Source organism: Trematomus bernacchii, unplaced genomic scaffold, assembly GCF_902827165.1.
Source record: "Trematomus bernacchii unplaced genomic scaffold, fTreBer1.1, whole genome shotgun sequence".
NCBI classification, from domain to species: Eukaryota; Metazoa; Chordata; class Actinopteri; order Perciformes; family Nototheniidae; genus Trematomus; species Trematomus bernacchii.
In genome coordinates, this window is record NW_022987593.1 from 1373458 (window position 1) to 1382914 (window position 9457).

Here is a 9457-nt window from a genome sequence, read left to right on the forward strand (position 1 = left end):
GATATAAGATACCCTGCCAAACTCCTGTTAAATCAAAGCTGAACTTTTGATTTTTTTTTTGAGGAACGTGACCACACGAGGCAATAACTCTCCTCATGATTGTTTATTTGTTTGATATAACATGTCAACACGTCCAACAAAGCTGGCCTTCTCCTGCCTCTAAATGGGCGCACTGTAGAGTCATTTAAGCCACTCCGATGTAAAAATCTCACCTCTTCCCTGTTGGAAATGTTGCAGTGATGGACAGACGGGCATTAACAGTTTGCAGCTTCCGTCCAATCACGATGCAGGGGGATAATTAGAGAGCCAACCAGTGCGCGGTGCGGTGCCGGGGGGCGGGGCCACAGTGTGCTGGAATGCTCCCTCTCCGGGAATGTTTTCCACTTTCAATCACTTTTTTTTCTCCCAGTCCTCCTCACAAGGCGCTCTTTAAGGTCCGGTGTTGCCACACAGAGCAACCATTCATCGGCTCTACAGTCAGCCACACACACTCCCATGTTGAACCACTGGACATCTAAATTGGTAAGTTATGTAATTTCTTAAAAACAGAATTTATATTTTAAAAGGAATTAATTTATATCAGTATGTCATTTATGTATACCAGGTGTATTGTTTTTATTGGAGTAACTTCAGCTTGGATTTGGGTTCGATGAAAATATATTTTCTTGTATACAGTTCTTTCGTATAAATAGCATTTGGCTATCATTATTAGGCTATTATTATTATTGGCTTCAGTTGCCCTTATATGGTCACATTTAATCTGCTAACCAATTCAATATATTTAGCCTGATCCGGGGCATGTTTGACTCTCATAAACACAATTACATTTTGTTGGTAGAATTCATATTGATTTTGTTTCTATCATACTTTATGTGGGTTTTAGGTGTAACTGTTTGCTGAAACGGATTTCCAGCCGAAGGTGGAAAGGATTTGGACACTTTTACGCAGCACCATGGCTTTCCCTAAAAAGAGTCAGCAATAACTGGGATCATCGCAGACTCCTGACATCGTATTCAATTAAAACGTATTAATTATACTGCATAGGTTGGACTCTCTAAAACAAAGTTGCATTCTTGTCATACATTGAATTAAAAAGAACTAAATAGAAATGTCTGGCGAGGAGCACAGCCTGTCCGAGGCGGAACTGAGTCCCGGAGGGTCCGACGATGGTCACTCACTGTCACCGACTCAACCCGGAGTGCCACCCCGCCAGGACTCACCTCTGATCGGGCCACCGCAGCAGCTGACCTCGCTCAGTGTCGCAGATGGCTCCGAGGATGACGCAGGCGATACAGTCAAATCGGAGATAGTGGAAGATCGCTTCCCGATCGGCATCAGGGAGGCGGTCAGCCAGGTGCTGGACGGATATGACTGGACACTTGTGCCCATGCCGGTGCGTGTTAACAACGGGAGCAAAGCGAAGCCCCACGTAAAGAGGCCCATGAACGCCTTCATGGTGTGGGCGCAGGCGGCGAGGAGGAAACTGGCCGACCAATACCCCCACCTGCACAACGCGGAGCTCAGCAAGACCCTGGGCAAACTTTGGAGGTTTGTATGGGATGGTTGTTTCAGAACAGTGTGGCCATACAGTGGCACGTTTCCTGTCTGGCCTGTGCGTAAAGGATAAGTAGGGGTGTAGATTTTGAACTCAAATGTAACAACTGGGCAAATACGTTTAGGATGATGGTTGTAAACAAAGAAAACACACAGAAATCAAATTGGTATTTTATTATTTTGTTACTTTAATAGAGTAGGCCTACACTGCATTCGTGTATACCTTCGAGTTTTAACCTCCTTATCCTCTGCGCACGGGGTTGAATGTGACAATAATGATAATTTCTAGACATATTCTCAGAAAATATTTTCCCTTTAATTGAGTATCAGCCTGTTAGACTAACAACACTCCTTGTTTGTCTCCCCCCAGGCTGCTGAACGAGGGCGACAAGAGGCCATTCATCGAGGAGGCGGAGAGGCTGAGGAAACAGCACAAGAAGGACTACCCGGAGTACAAGTACCAGCCCCGGCGACGCAAAAACGGCAAACTAGCTAATGCTAATGAGTCCGACAGCCAGGGGGAAGGGGAGGCAAGCCACTCCCAGTCTCACTACAAGACCCTGCACCTGGAGCACAATGGCGGGGCTGGGTCTCCCCTGGGTGACCTGCACCACCACCACCATCACCTCCACCATCCTGCTGGTAGGAGTCACAATAACCAACATTTACATTTGAGAAAATTCACAACATTTATAATTAATATTAAGTGGGATACATTTATTTAGGCCTATTTAAATCAGAGTCAGACTTAAAGAAGACAAAACTAAGTTGTGCCTTTGTCAATGTTCACCTGTGTCCCTCCTCTTGTTTCCTCTAGGTCAGGGTCACAGCCCGCCCACACCCCCCACCACCCCAAAGACAGAGCTCCAGTCTGGGAAACTGTCAGATGCCAAGAGGGAGGGGGCTGCAGGAGCGGCCGGAGGATCAGGGGGGTCCAGGGGAGCCCTCAGGGTGGGGGATGATGGGGCCTCGGGAGGCCCTTCATCATCGAGCTCTAAACCTCACATCGACTTTGGAACCATGGACATCGGCGATATCAGCCACGAGGTGATGTCCAACATTGAGCCGTTTGACGTGAACGAGTTCGACCAGTACCTTCCTCCAAACGGCCACCCGCAAAGTGGACCCGGGGCCCCTTCAGCCGGATCCTCGGCCTCGTCTTACGCCTACGCCCTGGCTGCTGCTAGCGGGCACTCCGCGTGGCTCTCCAAGCAGCAGCAGCAGCAGCAGCCTCAGGCCTCTCCGTCTTCCTCCGACCCCTCCAAGGCCCAGATCAAGAGTGAGTCTGTGGTCGGGAGCCACTACGCTGACGCCTCCTCCTCGCCCTCCTCAGGCACCCATGTCACCTACACCCCGCTCAGCCTCCCCCATTATGGCTCCGCTTTCCCCTCGCTGGCCTCCAGGGCTCAGTTTGAGTATGCCGAGCACCAGGCCCCCGGGGCGTACTATGCCCACTCCAGCCAGGCCCCGGGGCTGTACTCAGCCTTCTCCTACATGGGCCCTTCACAGAGGCCTCTGTACACTACCATAGGAGACCCCTCCAGCGTGGCCCCCTCTCACAGCCCAACGCACTGGGAGCAGCCTGTTTACACCACACTCACAAGACCTTGAGGGAGACCAGCTGATCAGAGGGAAATATGGGAAGTGTGTGAGTGGATTTGTGTGACTGTGTGCAAAATATGTGAGCGTGTGATTGTGGATGCGTGCATGTGCCATATTGATGTTATATTAGAGGTTTTTACTTTTTTAGCCATTATAATGCAAGACGCATCCACGGGGCCTTATACAGTTTAAAAGAAAAACAGCCACAAACTCACACAATATAAAGTGTGAATCATGGGTCAAATGCCAATCAAAAATTAAATAAACCTTAATAAACATGTGCCATCATACATTTGTATAAAGTTTGTACACAGTGTGACTCTGAATGAACAGTTGTTGCATTGATGAGTGACTCTGATTTGACCCAGCAACGATGGGTTTAGACTGACATAATCAGATTTTATTAACCAAACTAAAGCAGATGTTTTTGATGTTATTGTGTTATTTTATATGAGTAGTAAGTTTATTGTCAATGTTGATATCCTAGGGTGTAACTTTATTGTGACTGATTTGATATTACACTAATACATCTTCACCACTGCTTTGGGAAAAGCATGTTTTGTTTTCAGTAAGATGTTCCCAAGGGTTGTATTTTTTCACGGCCAGAAAAGGATAGTTGTTTTTCTTGTAGATAGCACAATCTGTCCTTTCATTACATTGACTTCACTGAACTGAAGACTTAAGCATTTAAGGGGGAAAAAGGAACAAGAGAGGGAAAGAGAGCTCCTAAAGATGTATTTCAGCTTAACACTCAGTCTTGGACACTTACCTCAACTCTTTTCATTTTGTGCCAATAGCAAAGAAGAAATAAGACACTGGATACCTGATCAAATAATGCTAAAGGTATTCAGATTTTCAGAGCAGTAAACATCTGCTTCTTTTTTGCTTTTTAGAGCCTAACATTTTGCTAATACACATCCGATTTTTCTAATAACTGAGTTAAAATATATAAGTGCAAAGTCTCAACCAAATCTCTTCAGATAATTGGCCAGCTTTGGGTCCTACTTAAGGATTAGAATCACATGTACGACCCCTCTGCACTGCTAAAGCATGTTTTCGTCCTTATGTTTTTTTCTATATTGTGTCCAAATAGGCCTCTTCCTCTTCAGCAATGTGAATATTGGTTATTACCACATGCTTCAACTTTATTACCTGACGCATACTTTATGATTTTATACTGACCCTCTTACCATGTAGTTATTATTTTGTTGTAAGAAATAATGCATTGTGTGTCACATCTTTGCTTCTTCCATTTTGTATAATTCTGGATAGTTTTGTAAAGTGTTTGCTATACATTCACTTGAGTATTTTGCTTCCATACAAGAAAAGCAATGTTGAAATGTTACTGTTGTCATCTATTAAATCAATTTATTTATAAAAAAAAAATCCTTTGTAAGAGTGTTATTGTATGCAGTAGGGATGTTTCAGAGATAAAACATGGAGCATTAAGCAAGTGAAGGGTGAACAAACTAAATTAAAAACACGCTGCTGACGTGTGAACTGTAATAACAACACAATCAGTGCCCCACCAACCTAAGCTGTTTAGTGTGTTTGTGTGTGTGGTAGGCTAAAATTGACTACTAATTCCCCGCATTTAATCGGCTGGGGACTGCGTGTTACTGAGAAATACAAAGAGAGCCATTCAGTGCTGCAGAGGGACAGAAAGAGAGAGAAAGGGTGGGTGTAAAAAGCCAGAGCCAAGGCCAATTTCAGCTCAGTAACCAACGTACACTTGGACTTTTGTACATGGCTTTCCTTTCACGCTGCCCTCTCCTCTCCACCTGAAGCTGCCTCCCTGCCTCCACACTCAGCTGCTGTTCAAACCTATTAAGCGGGCACCCAGATGCTAATTGTAAAGTGTATTGTAAGAATATTGTGTGTGAGGGGGATGGTAAACAAAGATGTTGATAGACATGGTGGCTTTTGCAGAAAAAAGTCAAAAATAAGTGGTGAGAGATTAAATAATTTAAGTAGCAAAGAGAAGTTCATTTACAGAGCAGTCCCAACCAGGGAGAATCTGTCAGTTTTTGATAATAAAAACACAAACTAGACTTGGTCTATAATTTATAACATGATTGCAAAACTTGGATAACTTCAACTAGCCTAATCAAGGTGCAATGCTGGGCTGACATGTCATTCTGACACCTCTACATTGATGCAAATGATTGCTTGAGTGTACATCAGGAAAAACACCAACAAAATGAAACCAATGCATTTTCTACTGGGGATTAATAAATTACATCATTATTATCAGGTGATTGTGCATGGAAAGAAATAAGATAATGGGGTTGGAGGATAAATATCACTTGTACATTTATTTGTAAATGTTAAAAGCCTTAAGGTGAAGCCTGCGTGCTTACATGTTAACAAAGCTTACTTTCGACGAAGCTTGGAAAAGGAGTAGGCCCATATGTGAAGGCTTAGTGGCTTACAATGATGCAATGAGTTTATTGCTTTAGGTTGCAGCTGCCATATAGTGCCACTTAACTGTTGGTGATTTCTGGGATTTCTACACGTGAGGCACTTATGGGACATCTGATGTACAATTTCGCCATATGTTTTTAAAGCAAAAATATACCCGGTTATGTTGGTTTGGTTTGAAATTGGTCCTTTCTAGCAGAAAGCCCTGAAGGCAAACCTCTCATTTGCAATAGTTCCTTGCTTTGAACCCTCTTGAGAGTCAGAATTACAGTTTTAATTGAATGATACTAATAAAACGTACCGGTATGTAGTCTACTTTTCTTAACATGACTGAGACTAGTGTTGGTCCTCCTGATCAGCTGGTGGCGTATGGTGGCGGTAGTGAACCTACAATTTTATAGAAGAAGAATAAGAATGTGACGTCATTCAAGGCGCGCCAAATCTGCATCAGACATAAACAACACGAAGTTGTGAACAGCATCGATAACGTCTAAAAGGGTAAGAATTAGCTTTGTTGCAGATTTATCAGGATATAAACTACAGTATAGCTTCATCGCAACAGCGTAAACTGCTCGTGTATACAGAAAACAGCCGCATGTTGTGATAAAACATGTTAGTTTGATGAGTTAGCATCACCACTGTCTGCATGTCATGTGTGTGCGTTAACGTTAGCTAGCATGGGATGTTGTCAGGAGAAAGAGTTCAACATTACGATACTTTAGCATGACGAAACAAATATTTGATTCGTGACTTTCGCAGCCTGCTGTCATGGACCTCAGCCCCTTTGAATCGGACAACTCTGTGAGCTGCCGCCTGGCCTCTGAGATCCCGGATGTCTGCCGGACTGAGGACTGCTGTCTGGGCATCGATGAGGCGGGCAGGGGGCCTGTGCTGGGTATGCTGTTTGATACTTGTTTTACAATCTAAACCATAAATACTATTAACCTGCAGTACTGTCTGATCGGTTTGAATGCAATTAGTTTTGGCACTAACTGCATTGTGCTATATGGTTTCCAAACTTACAGTGGTCATTTTTGTCACCCAGGGCCCATGGTGTATGGAATATGTTTCTGTCCAGTTTCCAAAAAGCAGGAGCTGAAGGACTCGAAAGTGGCAGGTACATTTTGTGGCCCACATCTCTGCTGTTTGCTGTTAAAAAAGGATGCTGCACTGGCTTTCTCAGCATTGTTCTTTAAACTCATACTCAATGCTTTTTAGAAAAAGGACATTTTCAACTAGCCAATTCAGATTTTTCTCTATTCAAGAATTAAATACATTTTTTTTCTCATAAAGCAACATATAATTAATTGGATGTTTTTTCCCCCTCCTGAAACAGATTCAAAGACTCTTAACGAGGTAGAAAGAGAGAATCTTTTCCAAAAAATTGACGAGTCCAAAAGTTATATAGGCTGGGCTCTGCAGATCATCTCACCAAACACCATCTCTACCAGCATGTTACAGAGGTATGTGGCAGACACAGTATCATGATCACAGAGACTTGTTTTTCTTTTAATAACCTGTTTTATCATCACACTCACAAAATGATCTGCTTCTGTTAGGACAAAATACAACTTGAACGCCATCTCGCATGATACAGCAATTGATCTAGTACAGTATGCCTTGGACAGTGGAGTACAGCTTAAAGAGGTATGGAACCAAGTAGTAAATGTAAATATACATTTGCCTGTCTCTGTGAATTGTTGGCTCTTCATGAACTGTAGAGCACTGTGACAGAAAATCATGAAATCATGCAACTGATTACCAATTGAAACATTAGATAACATATGTAAATGTTCACTCAACTTTTTTTTGCTCTTACTTGGCTCGACCCGCCACCTCCCTGGTTTTCTAAAGGTGTTTGTGGACACAGTCGGCCCAGCAGATAAATATGAGGACAAACTCTCAAAGCGGTTTCCAGGTATCGATGTGACTGTGAGGCCGAAGGCTGACTCCCTCTTCCCCATCGTCAGTGCAGCCAGTATCTGTGCCAAGGTTAGTGACCACCAGCCAAAGAGATCTCAGTTCTTCAGTGATGTCTTTGTTACTTCAGGGCTCTTCATTCAGATTATATACCTAATAATTGTAGCTAATAAACGAAACTCTGTATCTACATTTTAGGCTTTGTTCAAAACAGTCAGTTTCTGTTTTTCAGGTGGCAAGGGATCGTGTTGTAAAAGGCTGGAGCTTTTCCGAGGACATGGGAGATGTGGAAGCAGACTACGGCTCAGGATACCCAAGCGGTAAAAGAAACAACAAACAGCTACTATAATACTTACTGGAAGTCATCCATGTTTGTGAAATACTTTTAAATGTATAGAATAAAATAAGCATTAAGTGCACTTTTTTTATGTCTGTGGGTGTTTCTCAATGTCGAGGAAGGCTGCTCCAAAGCCACTATTTCAAGCATACTACGTCATTGAGTGACGCCGAAGGACTGTTCCAATGTCCAGCATACTTGGAATTCTACCAAGGCCGGCGTACTTCGTAGCGAGAAATTTCGAGGCTGCACATGTGTAGACTCCGCGGTCTTAAAATCCCCACAATGCTTTGCGCACGGACCGATTTCCAAATCTTTCGCGGAAATCGCGCTCCATTTAAGGCGGGGCCTCGCATATGATGCACACCTGCACACTTGCTAGCCTGTTCCACAATTCTTCGTTTTCCGAGGCTAGGAAGGATTCTTGCCTCGCTTCTGAAGCAAGTGACTCGGAAAACCAAGCAAGCGTCCTCGACATTGAGAAACACCCTGTGTCACTTCTCACACTATCTTAACATGACTAACTGTAGTTATCAATGCATGTAGATAAACTGTTTCCCCCCCCTGGTTTTTCAGATCCGAAGACTAAAGCGTGGATGCTGAAGTACCTGGATCCAGTGTTTGGTTACCCTCAGTTCGTTCGATTTAGCTGGAGCACTGCCCAAACCCTGATGGACAGCAAGGGCGTGACGGTCCACTGGTAAAGAGCCTTTAAACTGAATTTTGCAGTGGATTATTTGAAGGAGTATCTGCAACCTCTTTGATTGTGTACCTAGTAAATTGCTCTCACTCTTATGCAGTAACACAAATGTTTTCCCATGTAAAAAAAAAAACACTTGTCAAAAATGTTTCAAGCTTATGAAATTTGTTTTGTGGGTTTGTGTGTGTGTGAGAGAGAAACCGCAACGCTTTTGATTTCAACGTCACGCTTAATGTCTGTGCAAATGCTTTGACTTCTGGAGACAAGAGCTAACCACAGCGTAAACATGACTCTTGTTTTGGTAAATTTGTCCTCAGGGACGATGATGACGAGGATGGGGAGAAAGGGGCTCAGCGTCAGAACAACAAATCCATGTTGGCTTACTTCAGTGCATCAGCTGGAGGTAAAGACCAAAAATCGACTCACCAGACACACCGCTTCTTCACTGAGCGGCGGCTGAAGAGCCTCGAGGCACTCTGAAGACAACACAGTAGAGGACACACACACAGGCAGGAAATCAAAAGCTCTTTCTGATATTTCCATGTGCGGCACAAACAGAAATTGATATGGACTTTAATGCAACACTGCAGACCTTTTATGTTTGTATCACCAATCCAGACTCAAATTAAGGTCTATCTTTATTTGTCACTTTTGTATCTGTTTTTTTATACATAAAAATAATGTTAATAACAATGCGTTTTTTCACAAGAGCCTTTGTTCATAAATTCGACATAATACTTGCAAAAGAAGCAAAAAGACTGTTTGTTTTGAAACTGCAATCTTTAATGCTGATGCTGCCCTCTGGTGGCGATATGACAAAATGCAGCAGATGTTTTAAAAGCATATTCAACATGACCCATTGTGAGTCCCGACACAACCACTTTCTGATGGCTGGAATATTCACCACAAACATCCACAACTGC

General features: G+C 43.3%; 2 protein-coding genes across 2 annotated transcripts; both read left to right on the forward strand.

Annotated features, from left to right (window-relative positions):
• The first annotated feature begins 393 nt into the window (after positions 1 to 393).
• LOC117481533 (transcription factor Sox-10-like) lies at positions 394 to 4542 on the forward strand. Its single transcript, XM_034129249.1, has 4 exons — positions 394 to 522; positions 884 to 1548; positions 1925 to 2196; positions 2372 to 4542. The coding sequence occupies exons 2-4, from the start codon at positions 1109 to 1111 to the stop codon at positions 3163 to 3165; spliced, it is 1506 nt and encodes a 501-aa protein (XP_033985140.1). The 5' UTR covers positions 394 to 522; positions 884 to 1108; the 3' UTR covers positions 3166 to 4542.
• Positions 4543 to 5997: 1455 nt separating this feature from the next.
• Positions 5998 to 9227, forward strand: rnaseh2a (ribonuclease H2, subunit A). Its single transcript, XM_034130156.1, has 9 exons — positions 5998 to 6075; positions 6337 to 6472; positions 6623 to 6694; positions 6914 to 7040; positions 7137 to 7224; positions 7432 to 7569; positions 7730 to 7817; positions 8411 to 8534; positions 8852 to 9227. Exons 2-9 carry the CDS (start codon positions 6346 to 6348, stop codon positions 9012 to 9014), a joined length of 927 nt encoding a protein of 308 aa, XP_033986047.1. The 5' UTR covers positions 5998 to 6075; positions 6337 to 6345; the 3' UTR covers positions 9015 to 9227.
• Positions 9228 to 9457: the final 230 nt, after the last annotated feature.

Coding starts and splice junctions, on each gene's coding strand:
- LOC117481533 (XM_034129249.1), top strand. CDS start 1,109: ATGTCTGGCGAGGAGCACAGCCTGTCCGAGGCGGAACTGAGTCCCGGA. Junction 1,549..1,924: donor ACCCTGGGCAAACTTTGGAG/GTTTGTATGGGA, acceptor GTCTCCCCCCAG/GCTGCTGAACGAGGGCGACA. Junction 2,197..2,371: donor TCACCTCCACCATCCTGCTG/GTAGGAGTCACA, acceptor TGTTTCCTCTAG/GTCAGGGTCACAGCCCGCCC.
- rnaseh2a (XM_034130156.1), top strand. CDS start 6,346: ATGGACCTCAGCCCCTTTGAATCGGACAACTCTGTGAGCTGCCGCCTG. Junction 7,041..7,136: donor TCTACCAGCATGTTACAGAG/GTATGTGGCAGA, acceptor TGCTTCTGTTAG/GACAAAATACAACTTGAACG. Junction 7,818..8,410: donor CGGCTCAGGATACCCAAGCG/GTAAAAGAAACA, acceptor CTGGTTTTTCAG/ATCCGAAGACTAAAGCGTGG.